Raw genomic sequence first — 16,217 nt, 5'->3', positions numbered from 1 at the left:
TTTACGAAGCAATCCCATTCGGCAGATTCCACGCAAGAACCTTCCAGTGGGATCTGCTAGACAAATGGTCCGGGTCGCATCTTCAGATGCATCAGCGGATAATCTTGTCACCAAGGACAAGGGTGTCTCTCCTGTGGTGGTTGCAGAGTGCTCATCTTCTAGAGGGCCGCAGATTCGGCATTCAGGACTGGGTCCTGGTGACCACGGATGCCAGCCTGAGAGGCTGGGGAGCAGTCACACAGGGAAGAAATTTCCAGGGCTTGTGGTCAAGCCTGGAGACATCACTTCACATAAATATCCTGGAGCTAAGGGCCCTCTACAATGCTCTAAGCCTAGCAAGACCTCTGCTTCAAGGTCAGCCGGTGCTGATCCAGTTGGACAACATCACGGCAGTCGCCCACGTAAACAGACAGGGCGGCACAAGAAGCAGGAGGGCAATGACAGAAGTTGCAAGGATTCTTCGCTGGGCGGAAAATCATGGTATAGCACTGTCAGCAGTGTTCATTCCGGGAGTGGACAACTGGGAAGCAGACTTCCTCAGCAGACACGACCTCCACCCGGGGGAGTGGGGACTTCACCCAGAAGTCTTCCACATGATTGTGAACCGTTGGGAAAAACCAAAGGTGGACATGATGGCGTCCCGCCTCAACAAAAAACTAGACAGGTATTGCGCCAGGTCAAGGGACCCTCAGGCAATAGCTGTGGACGCTCTGGTAACACTGTGGGTGTACCAGTCAGTGTATGTGTTCCCTCCTCTGCCTCTCATACCCAAGGTACTGAGAATCATAAGAAGGAGAGGAGTAAGGACTATACTCATGGCTCCGGATGGGCCAAGAAGGACTTGGTACCCGGAACTTCAAGAGATGCTCACAGAGGACCCGTGGCCTCTACCTCTAAGAAAGGACCTGCTCCAGCAGGGACCCTGTCTGTTCCAAGACTTACCGCGGCTGCGTTTGACGGCATGGCGGTTGAACGCCGGATCCTGAAGGAAAAAGGCATTCCGGATGAAGTCATCCCTACCCTGATCAAAGCCAGGAAGGATGTAACCGTACAACATTATCACCGTATTTGGCGTAAATATGTTGCGTGGTGCGAGGCCAGGAAGGCCCCTACAGAGGAATTTCAACTGGGTCGTTTCCTGCATTTCCTGCAAACAGGACTGTCTATGGACCTAAAATTAGGGTCCATTAAGGTTCAAATTTCGGCCCTGTCGATTTTCTTCCAGAAAGAACTGGCTTCAGTTCCTGAAGTTCAGACGTTTGTCAAGGGGGTACTGCATATACAGCCTCCTTTTGTGCCTCCAGTGGCACCTTGGGATCTCAATGTAGTTTTGGGGTTCCTAAAATCACATTGGTTTGAACCACTCTCCACTGTGGACTTAAAATATCTCACATGGAAAGTGGTAATGCTGTTAGCCCTGGCTTCAGCCAGGCGTGTCTCAGAATTGGCGGCTTTATCCTATAAAAGCCCTTACCTAATTTTTCATACGGACAGGGCAGAATTGAGGACTCGTCCTCAATTTCTCCCTAAGGTGGTTTCAGCATTTCACTTGAACCAGCCTATTGTGGTACCTGCGGCTACTAGGGACTTGGAGGACTCCAAGTTGCTGGACGTAGTCAGGGCCCTGAAAATATATGTTTCCAGGACGGCTGGAGTCAGAAAATCTGACTCGCTGTTTATCCTGTATGCACCCAACAAGCTGGGTGCTCCTGCTTCTAAGCAGACTATTGCTCGTTGGATTTGTAGTACAATTCAGCTTGCACATTCTGTGGCAGGCCTGCCACAGCCAAAATCTGTAAAAGCCCATTCCACAAGGAAGGTGGGCTCATCTTGGGCGGCTGCCCGAGGGGTCTCGGCTTTACAACTTTGCCGAGCAGCTACTTGGTCAGGGGCAAACACGTTTGCTAAATTCTACAAATTTGATACCCTGGCTGAGGAGGACCTGGAGTTCTCTCATTCGGTGCTGCAGAGTCATCCGCACTCTCCCGCCCGTTTGGGAGCTTTGGTATAATCCCCATGGTCCTTACGGAGTTCCCAGCATCCACTAGGACGTCAGAGAAAATAAGAATTTACTTACCGATAATTCTATTTCTCGTAGTCCGTAGTGGATGCTGGGCGCCCATCCCAAGTGCGGATTGTCTGCAATACTTGTACATAGTTATTGTTACAAAAATCGGGTTATTATTGTTGTGAGCCATCTTTTCAGAGGCTCCTCTGTTATCATGCTGTTAACTGGGTTCAGATCACAGGTTGTACGGTGTGATTGGTGTGGCTGGTATGAGTCTTACCCGGGATTCAAAATCCTTCCTTATTGTGTACGCTCGTCCGGGCACAGTATCCTAACTGAGGCTTGGAGGAGGGTCATAGGGGGAGGAGCCAGTGCACACCAGGTAGTCCTAAAGCTTTTACTTTTGTGCCCAGTCTCCTGCGGAGCCGCTATTCCCCATGGTCCTTACGGAGTTCCCAGCATCCACTACGGACTACGAGAAATAGAATTATCGGTAAGTAAATTCTTATTTTTAATATCAGATAGCTAACCATCCATGGAAGTGATACGGAAGATTTTATCCTCCAGAGTGGAAGTGTGAGTTTCAACCTCACCAACCCGCTCCCTGACCTTCTGGATATCATGATGAATTATGGTTAAGTCTGCTAGAACCTGACCAATTTTGTCTGAGAGGCATGATTCACTAGCCGCCAGCGCCTCCAAACATCATCAGTAGTGTCAGCCGAGGAAGAAGACTGGTTGGGGTAGGCTGGTGGAGGGGTATCCCCATCCCTATCCGGTGTTGCCGCATCTCTCCCCGGAGTATGTTGAAACTGTGCAAGCCTGACCGCAACAGACTTGTGGTGATTTTGCACCATAATTAGAGATGGTAAGGCAATACAAAGCAGTTAATACAGCAAAACCACAGTAGCAGGGTAATGATAAACACTTCTGACAGGGAACTGTTGGTCCAGTATTCAAGCAGAGGCCACCAGAATCATACAGGTCAGGTCATGAGTTGAATGAAGCAGAGGCAAATCACATTCACCTCCCTGCAGAGTGCAGGATGAGGGTCCTTAATCAGTAAGCACAGTGGAGAACCAGTTCAGAGCAAACACAAAATAAAGGAGCTGGTGCTGTAAAGCAGGGGTGGGGAACCTTTTTTCTACCGAGGGCCATTTGGATATTTATAAAATCCTTCGGGGGCCATACAAAAATTCTCAACTTAAAAAATGACCCTGCCCCCCAGTAGGTCTGCCCCTTAGAAGTACTGCCGGAGGCGCGCACGCGCCAAAAAAATGGGTGTGGCCAGTTAAAATGGGACGTGATACACATATGCCCCCAATAGTGCGGTGCCAGATCCACAATTGCCCCCACAGTGCCAGGTATACAAATGCCCCTCACAGTGCCAGTTATACAGATGCCCCCACAGTGCCAGGTATACAAATGCCCCCCACAGTGCCAGGTATACAAATGCCCCCCACAGTGCCAGGTATACAAATGCCCCCCACAGTGCCAGGTATACAGATGCCCCCACAGTGCCAGGTATACAGATGCCCCCACAGTGCCAGGTATACAGATGCCCCCACAGTGCCAGGTATACAGATGCCCCCACAGTGCCAGGTATACAAATGCCCCCACAGTGCCAGGTATACAGTGCCCCCACAGTGCCAGGTATACAGTGCCCCCACAGTGCCAGGTATACAAATGCCCCCACAGTGCCAGGTATACAGATGCCCCCACAGTGCCAGGTATACAGATGCCCCCACAGTGCCAGGTATACAAATGCCCCCCACAGTGCCAGGTATACAGATGCCCCCACAGTGCCAGGTATACAGATGCCCCCACAGTGCCAGGTATACAGATGCCCCCACAGTGCCAGTTATACAGATGCCCCCACAGTGCCAGGTATACAGATGCCCCCACAGTGCCAGGTAGACAGATGCCCTCCCCCCTCCCCTCCGTGCTGCTTACCGTGGGACACGGAGGAGAGCGTGGCTGTCGGGTGAAAGCGGCGGCGTGTAGTACTTCAAACCAGCCGCCGGTTCGAGAGCCAATCAGAGCTCGCGGACCGGCAGCCGCGGCTCCTGATTGGCTGCCGGTCCACGAGCTCTGATTAGCTCACGGACCGGCGGCTGGTTTGAAGTAGTACACGCCGCCGCTCTCACCCGACAGCCGCGCTCTCCTCCCTGTTCAACTTCTGACAGCTGAGACACGCTGCCGCCGGACTGAGCGGCAGCGTGTCTCACTGACACAAGCTGGTGGGCCGGACCAAACGATTCCCCACCCCTGCTGTAAAGTATTTGCTGTGTCATAAGCAGGTGAAGACAGGAGAGCGTTCATAAAGTGCCTTAAGTATACAAAGGCACATTCCTGTGAGCAGAGATGATGCAGGGCGTTATGTGGACCACTTATAAAATGGCCACCGGGGCCGGGCTTTCCAGGCTTCCCCCGGCTCCAATGCGCACAGCCAGCAAGGGGGGCTATACTCACCGGCCCACTCCGCGGCGAAGTCCGGCGGTGTACGGCAGCGTAGTATCCCGCCCCAGGAACCGTCTGCGGTCAGAGTCCCGGGGGCGCAGCAGCGAGGAGGAGACAAAACAGGGATGGCGCAGCAGCCGAGGGAGACAGGATTCCGGGCCGGAACCGAAAGTTGCGGCGCCATTTTGGGTCCATGGAGCTTGGAGACAAAACCCCCCACAAAAGCTGGCAAACTCAGCACTGCAACCAGTCAGCGTGAGTTCCCAGGGGTCCAGGTACCTTCCCCCACCAGGCATGTAAGTTTAGGCCTGGGGGGTACCTCAGGATATGTGAGTCGGATAGATGAGGTGGAGAGCGCCCAGTCAGAGCAGCTACTCCATGTCCCGTTTAGCCACGCCCTTATCGCACAGAGAATATAGGTATGCCGCATATCATTTTAATCAGCATAAGCTGCTTGGGGCGTCCTATTCGCTTCGTTTTTGGGAATAAGGCGAATTTTAATATAAAAAGTTGCATTCATGTTTAAAAGTTAACGATTAGAGCTTCTATGTTTTGTTAATGCACTCTGTGCAGCATGTTTTTCACCTCTGATGACAATGAAATAAACATCAAAATGCTGGGATAGTTCTGTGCTTGTATACCCTTCATTACTTTTGTGCAACTGACACTTGGACTATTGTTTGGAATCCTTGGTTTGGGGTCTTACAGAGGGCACCAGTGCAATTTGGTTCACGTGAGTGCCGCCTGGTCTGTGAATATATATATATATATATATATATATATATAAATACTGTATATATAATATACAGATCTCACAGTATATGCAGAGTTGAATGCAGGTCAGCTGTAAATGCTCCCTCGTTACGTTCACAGGACTGCGGCTGAAATGTTCAAGGGCCTACTATAAGAAGCAGAGGAGGTGTGGTCAGTGCTGTTTAGGTGTGGCCAGTGCTGTTTGGGCGTGGCCAGTGCTGTGTGGGTGTGTCCAGTGCTGTTTGGGCATGGCCAGTGCTGTGTGGGTGTGACATGTGTTGTGTACACTCCCTGCTCTATCATCAGCCCCAGTGTCTCACTAAATATGTAAAAGTAGAAAAAATGCATAATTTTGTCAGGAAAAATAGAAATACAAGTTTAAGATTTATTGCCAGCTGTGTGGCAAGCTGGACGGATGGTTATCATCTTGCCATCATGACAACCGGCCTAATTATATGTGCAGGCCTGGAGCTGTGGTCCCATTCGCCCCATTGGTAATCTGGCCCTGCATACAGGCTTACGTTCAATTTAGCTTCGGTCCCCACTTATGTAAGTGGGAAGAGGGTAAGGGGGGCTTTTGTGAAATAAAATAAAGGCCTGATGTCAGTATGCTCCTTGTTGTACACAAGGCGGCACTGTGGCACAGTAGTACAGATAGAACATTGAAACCTCTGCATTTTAAGTGGTTTATTGTCTCTCTTATAATGTTCAGTGTTACAGTGCAACAATATGAGTTACCCTGTTGTAAACTGGCACATACTGTACTGTACATACACTTCCTTTTGTAGCAGCCTAATGTGGGCAGCATAAGCATTTGTCTTTATCCTGATTATAAAGTGTAGCACATCGCCCTAGGCAGCGGCGTATTATGCCTGACGGTATAAAGTGACCACGTTCTATCACTTGCTCCCACATACCAGGAAGATAAACCACACAAGTGCACAGTGATTGGCTGCAGAATTATTATGGATAGCCAGTCACAATTATACATGATAATTTGGCAACCAATAAAAGCCAGCCAGCATTTCTGTTGTTAAAAATGTGTTATTTAGGGGTCTATTCATCATCACTTAATTTAAACAATAGCAGGTGAACATTAACATGTCACCTACTTTTGTATAAATTGTCAGGACCATTCATTATAAAGGTAACGCCATCTCCTGGTAACCTTTCACTCCCTGGGAGCGAGCATTGCATTTTGTATGCGGTGCATCCCGCCACTGATCGCATGCACAGCGGCGCTTATTAACGCTGTATGCATGAAGATTTAAGCAAAGGAGGGCTGTCCTGGTAAGAGCTGTCCTTTGCGGTGTGGGAACTTCCAGGGTTTGTGACCCAGGAGTCCCTCTGCGCTTGTGCAACCAACGGCTATTACTTGCGCAAGACATAGGGGACGCTGGGAGGGGTCCGATTGGACCGCCCACTAATTAACAAAATTAATAAGCCCATTAGTGTTGAAACAAGCTTGGATCCTAACTACCCAAAACTTTACATTTTTATCTTAACCAGTCAAAGACGGCTCAGTAAATTCCATATTATTTAGTTTCCAATGAACTTTTATTGATTTCAGTTTTAATAATTAACTAATATATTTTAGACATATTGCAGAAATAGTCTGTTTAAATCTATGCAACAAAGTGTGTCCATACAATATATAACAAAGTGCGATTAGGCTATATTTAGGGTATAACATATGCCATGCAGATAAGATACAGGAATTATCCAAGGTTAGCCAGAGCAGATATATTACTGTTTCCAACATAAAAGCTAATTCTGCCTTTAAGAGTCTGTTGTATTTCATTCTTCAGATGCAACCAGACAAGTCCACTTATACTGACAGTGACGCCTGTATTACTATTATCAGTCCAGGGTGTTCTAAATATATTTAGGCTCCAACATTCCCATCAGCTCTGCACCATCCCTCTGTCTCTATCACCTAAATAGTTTCCGGATAAATATAGACTTTATTCTCCAGTAGTCCGCGACTTTTCCGTCAGGCCATCCAGTCGCGACGGTATCAGGACTGTATTAAATAAGAAACTAATTATACAGATTAAAATGAACTCACTGCATTCGCATGTTGCTTGGTGCAGACAGAGAGTATGAGAGATGTATTTATAATTTATTTTTATTGATCTTGTTGCTATGAATTGCTTTAATATTTCAAAGGAATTCACACACGGCGGTTATTTAAAAGTGTATTTAATATTAAATGTCTGTAATGGTGACGAGAAATGGTATTTGTAATCTGTTTTTTATTGATTTATATATTTTTGGGAAGGGGTGATATTTGTATGTATTTCATGTTTTGAGCAATTGCATTGGGAGGATTTATATAATATAAAAAGGTTTTCCATATGTATATTGTTTAGGGTTTACCCCCCTGCAACCTTTACTATATGCAATGTGTTGTTTCTCTTTTTTCTTTGTCTATTTTTTTTTTTTTTAGTGTCCTTATGTAGGGGTCGATTCAATTCGGCAACAGAAGAATAGCGCCGGGAATTAGCTCCCGATGCTATTCAATTCAGCTACTAGTTACCCGCAATTGTCGGGAATTCTTCTCTCACCCCCGGGGGGTGAGAGAAGAAAACCGACAAAAGAGCTGCCGCGCGGCCAGCGCGATGCTGATTCTGTCGGGAATCAGAATCGCCACCAGTAGTTAAGTCGGAGAATGCTCGTTCTCCCAACAAAACTACCTGTTAAGTCGGCTGAATTGAATAGCATCGGGAGCTAATTATTCATCTGTTGCCGAATTTAATCGACCCCTTAGATAGGCAAATTTCTCCATTTTCTTAGGGTATAATACACAGATGTCAAGCACAGCTGAACTGGACAAGGAGAGAAAGCAGAGGATAGCAAATTCATTATGAATGAGATCCTGTCTGGGCAAAGGGCTTGGAATGGGGGTGGGTGGGGGGTGATACAGATGGTAGGACAGTGGGACAGTTTAGTTTGGGTTACGGACCATGCGTTGAAACCTTGCGGAGAAACACGGAAAGCAATCAGTGAACTTGGGGTACATAGTGGTGGAGAGGGTGACAATGCTGCTGGGCAGTGTAGCATACAGGACACTCTGTACAGCCACTGAGTTTCAAGTCATACTGCCTGTAATTACTGCACAGACAGCCAGCACAGTGAGTGTCACTGAAGTTGATCACTCAGCACATAAATTACAGGCAGCATGACTCGAATCCCAGCATCAGTACCGAGTGTTTGAAAAGTCGGCGTTCAGGATGCCGGCGGTCAGTATACAGACACCGGCATCCCGGTCGCAGCAATGCTGACAAGGGTGCAGAGGGTACCTTAACCTCCCTCCCCTACCCCTCCCACTCCGCAGCCTAACCTTAACCTCCCCTCAGTAGTGCCTAAGCCTAAACCCACCTTTCCCGCAGCCTAAACCTATTCCTCCCCCCTTAGTGCCTAACGCTAATCCCCCTCTCTGCAGCCTAACCCTAACCTCCCCCACCCCATACCCTAACTCCCCCTGAGTGTGCCTAAACCTAATCCGCCCTCCTGCACGTTAAACCTGTGGCGGCAGTGCATACTTACCTTCAGGATCCTGACTGGATATCGTCGTCGGGATGCCTGCGTCGGTATTCTGGCGGGTGGCGGGATTCTGATGTTGATATTATGGTTGCTGGGATCCCGAACGCATATCTCCGGTGTGATAACAGCCCAGCAGCATTGTCACCCTCTCAACCCCCCCTCCTCCCGCAACACTTTGTAGTGTCTAAATCCAGTCTGTGGCTCCTATCATAGCAGCACCATAAACACATTACATATATAAAATGTATTATTTAATAATGTGTTTAGAATATTTTATTGTCCTGTTTTTTAATCATATAATTGCTAAGTGCTCTACCTGGCGCAAAGTGTATAACGTGCTCTAACTGGTGTAATGTGTATAACGTGGTCTACCTGGTGGAATGTGTAAACGTGCTCTACCTTGTGCAATATGTAGAACGTGCTCTACCTGGTGCAATGTGTATAAGTGCTCTACCTGGCGCAATGTGTATAGGGGGTTCTACCTGGCGCAATGTGTATAGGGGGTTCTACCTGGTGCTATGTGTATAACGTGCTCTACCTGGTGCAATGTGTAGAACGTGCTCTACCTGATGCAATGTGTAGAATGGGCTCTACCTGGCTCAGTGTGTATAGCAGGTACTATCTGGTGCAATGTGTATAAGCGGCACTACTGTGTGGTGTAATGTGAATTGGTACTATTTGGCATTGCCACTTCCCCATGAAGCCACGCCCCTACATTTTTGCAGATGGTGCGCACTGTCCCTTATTTGGAATATGGGTGGGGGAGCACCAATTCAGTTTCTGTCAAAGGGGCACCAAAATGTCTAGTTACAGCTCTGGTGCAGAGTGTCCTGTATGCTACACAGCCCAGCAGCATTGTCACCCCATCCTCCCCTTTGCAACACTTTTGTAGTGTCTAAATCAAGTCTGTGTTTTTATATTTAAATCAATATAATAAGATTAATAAGAACCTTTATTCCGATGGGACCCAGAAAAGGACAGGTAGGACCCCAATTTTTAAAAGTGAGGGGTCCTTGGGACCCACTTTTTTTGGTCTCAATGCGATCACTGTGTATTAGTGTGTGTAGTATACAGTAGATGGGAGTAGGGTAGGTGAGAGGGTGCAGTAGTGTGGGTAGTATAGGTGGGAGTAGAGTAGGTGATTGGTGAAATTAGTGTGGGTGGAAAGGGTGGGATTAGGGTAGGTGTCAGGACTTTAGTGTGAGTAGTATAGGTAGGGGTAGAGTAGGTGTAAGGGTGTATTAGTGTGGGTAGTATAGGTGGGAGTAGGGTAGGTGTGAGGGTGTATTAGTGTGTTTAGTATAAGATGGAGTAGGGTAGGTGTGAGGGTGTATAGGTGAATAGTAGTATAGCTAGGAGTACGGTAGGTATGAGGGGGCATTAGTTTGGGTAGTATTAGTATAGGTAAGATTAGTGAAGTTGTGAGGGTGTATTAGTGTGTGGTATAGGCAGGAGTAGGTCAGGTGTGAGGGTGTATAGGTGGGAGTAGGTAGGTGTCATGGTTTAGTGTTTGTAGTATAGGTGGGAGTAGGGCAGATGTGAGAGTGTATAGGTGGCTGTAGGGTAGGTGAGACAATGTATTAGTGTGAGTAGGGTCTGTGTGACGGTGCATTAGTGTGGGTAGTATAGGTAGGAGTAGGGTACGTGTCAGGGTACATTAGTGGGAGAAGGGCAGGTGTAAGGGTGTATCAGTGTGGGTAGTAAAATGTTTGAGTAGGGTAGGGTATGGGTGAGGGTGTATAGGTGAAGTATGGTAGGTGTGAGGGTGTATTAGTGTGGGTAGTATAGGTGGGAGTAGGTTAGAGGTGATGGGGCTATAGTGTGGAAAGTCCAGATGGGAGCTGTGTTGGTGGGAGGGGGGATTATTGTAGGCAGTATAGGTGGTATTTGTGGAAGTAGGGTAGTGGTGATGGGGCATTAGTGTTAGTAGTATAGGTGGAAGTAGGGTAGTGGTGATGGGTCATTAGTCTTGTAGGTGGGAGTTATAGATGGTTACCAGGGGTGAGGTACTGTATAGATATAGACCTAAGAGGTGAGAAGGAAATTTGACCTGTAGGAAGGGGGTGGTGTTGAGGCCATTGTAAGTAAGGCTTAGTAATATTAATGGGATTCTGGAGGAATCCAGTGTAGGGAAAGTTGTGTAGCAGAGGAAGATCAGTCTTACAGCAGCAGAGTTGGGTTGCAGTGGGCATATACAGGTAAATGGGAATGCCAAATTGTGGGCGTATAGTTAAGGTAAGAGATGAATAGAGGGTTATATGAGTTTGTCTTTCTGTTTACATTTACTAACATTTATTTATATAGCGCCAGCATATTCTATTGCACTTTACAATATGTGGTATTATAACATTGCATATAGTAGTGATCAATTGTTAATCCCTTCTGCGTGGAGTCTCTTGTACTAATCGATCCTTAATGCACAATTAGAAATATGCATTGTATCAGGTGTCAGCATAATGAGTGCTGCAGGAACTTTATCAGATTAATATATTTATTTGCCTAGTTTATAAAAAGTAATTTAATTTACTCCCCCCCTTTCTATCTGTCTATGTTTTTGCTTCTGTTATGTTAGAACATACATCTTAGCCACGGTTCCCAAAAGACAAATTTGCAAAAAACAAACAAAAAACAACAACTCCCAAATCAACACCATAGTTTTTAGTACAAATGGAATAATATGAATAAATGTCGCAAAAATGCAAGAGCCTTTCCCGAAAGCATCAATATTCCCCTTCACCGCATCCGTGAGAAGACAGGGACTTGAAGACTGGAAAGAAGTAATCACAGAGTAGAAGCCAGTACTTCTTTGTGTTCAGTTCAGCACTGATGGGGAGGGGTAATCTTCACCCCTGCAGTGTGTGGGAGGCCCGAATAGCATTGCAGATCAACAACTGCTAGGTTGTAGCAATGTGTGGCAGCCGCAGGCCCTGCAAGTAAACAAGTGGGCAATCATGTTGCACCTTGGATTTGCTGCATAGAATCAAGAACACCCCCTTCCCCCCTCCCCCCCCCCCCCCCCCAAAAAAAAAAAAAAAAAAGATATCCTTAGTGACAGGGAAGAGGAAGGGGGGGGGGGGTGGGGGGGGGGGGTCTGTAAGTCATTGATGTTTAGTTGTGGCTCAGTCTAATCTTGCAAGAGCCATACAAAGTATTATCTACAAAGTAAATAATATCTACAAAGTAAAGACAAGCAGAACCATATAATAACATTTCCGTATAAACAATGCAGTATTTATTTTGCACGTTGCAAGTTTTTCTTTTGTTTTTAAGAAACATTAAAACAATGCATCCAATAACTGACTAATGAAAAATAACAATTGTAAAGCGCAATGGAATATGCTAGCACCATATAAATAACTGTTAGTAATTGTGTAATAAATAACAATGATACTAAAAATAAAGGGGTGTGTGAAGTCCAGCCACTGCTGTTGTTGCTTGACCTCAGGATGCTGGTGAGTGGTGTTCTGTGATCAAGGCTTCTCCAACAAGAGAGTTAATATTTGATAATTAGTGCTGTTAGTCCGGATCACGAAGGCTGCAGCTTAAATGGGGGGTGAGATGGTCCAAGCACTTAGATGATAAAGAGAAGAAAGGGGTAAAATAAGAGGATAGGGAGAGGTTGCTGTGCTGTGAAACCCCCTTCCCTCTCCTGCTGCAGTTCCCATCAGACCCCCAGTGCCTATTTTAGGTCTCTCCCTGTGGCTGGTGTGCTCACAGCACAGCTGCCTGCCTTGATTTGTCATAATGCAGAGAGAAGAGGAGAGAAAAGGAGCTTGCTTCTGCAGCATTGCAGGTACGGAGGCATTGAGAGGACAAAAGAAGCTTGGGCTTCTCCAGCAACCCAAAGGGGGGGGCTGAGGCAGCCCCTCCCCGCAGAGGCAGCAGACAGTTGTCATCTGAGGGCAACAAGCAGAGAGAGGTGGAAGGAGAGCAAAGGGTGCACACTCCAGCACCGCTTCATGGACAGCTCCTGGGAACCTGAATTCTTGGAAAGTCAGCTTCTGGCTTGCCTGGAGTTTCTTGGAGGCAGCCAGGGCAAAATAGGCTCAGGAGGGGAGGGAGAGTTGGGGGAACTATATAGTCTGCTTCTCCCTTATCATCATAATCATAATTAGAACCACCCAGGGACACAGCTGGAGCTGAGTGGACAAAGCTCTGGACTGTGAGACCCAGCATCATTCAGCCAGCAAGTTGCAGAGGAGGAGAGCTGTGTTTACCTTGACACGTGTTGTAGACAGATCTGCTACTGTATCACAGGAGTTTACACCATTATCTTTCCTCATTACTCACTTTTTTTTTTAATTGACCTGTGGCGGCCAGGAATGTGCTTTCTAAAAGTGGACTTTTTCTAAGCTGGAGTGTCAATGGAGAGTAAACTGGAAGGTAGATTGTCATTTTTTGTGTCTGGGAAGGGGGTATATGATGTTTCGGTTATTGTGTTGTCTTGTGATGTGGTTAGTACCTTTGTCATTCTTTTGTGGTCTTTTTAGTTGTTAATATTTATATTTTCATTTTAAATTGTGCAACGTTATTCTGTGCAGTGAATCAGAAGCCACCTCCTATCCTCAATTCTCCTGACTCTGGGATGCAGTGACAATGTTTACAGTCTAAAAGTGCATTGGAAGTTTTCCTTTATTGAGATGGGAACAGCTGTGGGTTAGTTCAACCACCTATATTATTTCCTTTGTGTTGTGAAAGGTAGGGATTGATCACTGGTGCATTGTGCAAGATTGGAAGCATAATTTGCTTATTACAGCTCAGTTTTGCTCAAACTCCCCCGCTCCTTTCTACCCAGAACTTTTCTTTTGTCCAGCTATGGAAGGGTGTGTGTTGCCCTGGCTTTACATAGAGACTGATAAAGCCCTGTTAAATTTAGACTGCTGTTTCCATGCAGGACAATCACCAACAAAAGTGCACCAAAACAACTTAGGATACAGTACCTTCTGATATAGTTAAACATTAAACGGAGCAGGAAAATGAATGCTGTTGTGCTTTGGGAATACAGACTCAGAACTCCTTGTGGGGGTCTTTTGTTAAAGATGTACTGCAGCAGAGGGGGGCTGTAACCAAAGCCCCTCTGCCAAACAAAAGCTTTCATGATTTATTTGATCAGAACTGCAACTAAACTATAATAAATGCATTTCATAAAAAAAAAACATAATTAAAAAAAGTGTCATTGGTATTTGAAGAATAATAGCCAGCACGCTTTGTCCTCCACTGACAACTAACTACTTGTTATAGATAAGATTATATATTGAAAGGTGTTAAATAATGCATCCTACAACTTGCTGTTAGTGCTTTGTGAAGTTAAATAAACTGTACATACAGCAACCAGAGAGGCTACAACCCCATTTTAGGGACTGTCTGTTAGGCTAAACATAATCTATTAATGTAAACAAGATCAAATCAGATTGACATTGTCTGGGCACACAATGTTTGCTATAATCTATTCCAGCACTAGACAATAAAGGCCACACATAGGTTTAATGCATCATTTAAATGTCATTTTCTGGAAGTTTTTTTTTTCTTTCTAGTGTTCACTTGTACAACACTGACTGGTTGGTTTATATATTTCAGCAAAACATGCAAATGTGTCCACATTCGTCAGTGATTTGGGAATAAAACACAGCACATTGACAATGTATTGGGTTCCTGTTCCAGTATTGAAGTTCAGTTTAAATACAGGATGTTTGAAATAGTCACATTCCAAAAGATCAGAGAGGGGAGAAAAAAAATCCTGAGGTCTGCTTTGTAACAGGAAACTGTAAATCTTTCTTCAATATTACATTTTAGCCTAATCTCTGGATTGTTCTGTGTCTGTCGTGTGTTTGTGTGATGATGAAAACACTTCAATATTAGGGGGGGGAAATCAGGTGCTGTTGGAAGCATAAGAGAATGAATGGTTGTTCTACACTGCTCGCTGTCACTGAGACCAGGCTACATGTTTAAGAAAATATTAGGGTTGCAAATTGCTGCATTTGTTCAGCTTGTCATTCATTGTAAGCGGTGGTGATGACACATCCCTCTTTCACACTGGTACAATAGCTGTAGGTATAGGATTGCAGTACTGACACGGTGTGTGTGTGTGTGTGTGTGTGTGTGTGTGTGTGTGTGTGTGTGTCCCTGGTACAATAGCTGTAGGTATAGGATTGCAGTACTGACACGGAGTGTGTGTGTGTGTGTGTGTGTGTGTGTGTCCCTGGTACAATAGCTGTAGGTATAGGATTGCAGTACTGACACGGAGTCTGTGTGTGTGTGTGTGTGTGTGTGTGTGTCCCTGGCACAATAGCTGTAGGTATAGGATTGCAGTACTGACACGGAATGTGTGTATGTGTGTGTCCCTGGTACAATAGCTGTAGGTATAGGATTGCAGTACTGTGTGTGTGTGTGTGTGTGTGTGTGTGTGTGTGTGTGTGTGTGTGTGATTTTTTTTTTTCATGCACTGTAACCAAGTCATGTTCATTGGTTTCATGCACTGTAACCAAGTCATGTTCATTGGCTAGCATGAATTTGTGAATGGATATGGTGAATGCATGCGTGTTTTAGCGGCTGACATTTTTTTTGAATGGAAAGGTTTGAATTGATGACACATGAAGCACACAGTGAACATACAATGTTCTGTAAGAGACTAATGGCATCATGTAGGCATCCTGCAGTCTGTACACAAATTTGTTTTAATAAATTAAAATGTTCATAAAACAAGACAAAAAAAAATTATATATTTTTTTTTAAATTCATTTCTGCATCTGAAACCCTGCCATTAAGGCAGTGGATGCAGTTACTTGTTGCTCTGCATTGATGTCTATACTATAGTCACAGTGCATACAAATCATTGATAATATGGACTGAAAAGTACCTTTAATGCTTAATAGATAACACAGCAAATTAACTTTAGTTCATGTTTTAATAGTTGTAGCTTTTAGAAGCTTTTATGACATTGTGATGATTTCATTGAAACACTATCTCTCTGAACACTAATTGATCTTGTTTGCGCTAAGAAGGCAATAAATTAAGCCAAGAGCAGGCTTTGTGTATTTATGTATGCTAAAGATTGGGTACACCTGTGCGGGTCCAAGAAAGAACGTTTTAGCCGGAAGAGCTAAGCTTTGCTATATCCTACAAATGTCGTAATACGCTGACACGTTTCTATTATACATTCTTCAACTTTACCCGCCATCCAAGATATTACCATTACAGACCAGCTATTCTGCCTTGTTTATGCCACATAAATTACAAACTCTAAACTGGAGGAGTAGATGTAAATGAAACTGGAGGAGGAGATGTAAATGAAACTGGAGGAATAGATGTAAATGAATGTCATGGTACTCTAAATTTACATTTTATTGCCCTGCAACTGTTTCCCACTGAGTTATATCATACTGCAAGTAGGTGGTGCTTATATCCTGGACAGACCTATTTCTCAGGAGAGAGAATGAGTGTTAATGCCATT

At 45.4% G+C, this 16,217-nt stretch overlaps 1 protein-coding gene across 12 annotated transcripts in view; it reads left to right on the top strand.

Moving 5' to 3' along the window:
* Window positions 1-16,217, top strand: part of CAMTA1 (calmodulin binding transcription activator 1) — a 2,328,268-nt gene that overhangs the window by 2,127,181 nt on the left and 184,870 nt on the right. Inside the window, exon 1 of one of the 12 annotated variants that reach the window (XM_063943389.1) lies at window positions 12,527-12,560. The exons of 10 other annotated variants lie outside the window; for them this stretch is intronic. Coding sequence is in view for 1 of the 2 variants with exons in the window: in XM_063943390.1 (XP_063799460.1) it covers window positions 13,132-13,150 (19 nt within the window). In the remaining variant the exon portion in view is untranslated. One more of the 12 variants, XM_063943390.1, reaches the window with a different exon arrangement.

The sequence above is a fragment of the Pseudophryne corroboree genome, chromosome 10, assembly GCF_028390025.1.
Source record: "Pseudophryne corroboree isolate aPseCor3 chromosome 10, aPseCor3.hap2, whole genome shotgun sequence".
In the NCBI taxonomy this organism is placed as follows: Eukaryota; Metazoa; Chordata; class Amphibia; order Anura; family Myobatrachidae; genus Pseudophryne; species Pseudophryne corroboree.
Note: the sequence above shows the minus strand (reverse complement) of the source record. Positions and strands in the feature narration are given on the sequence as shown.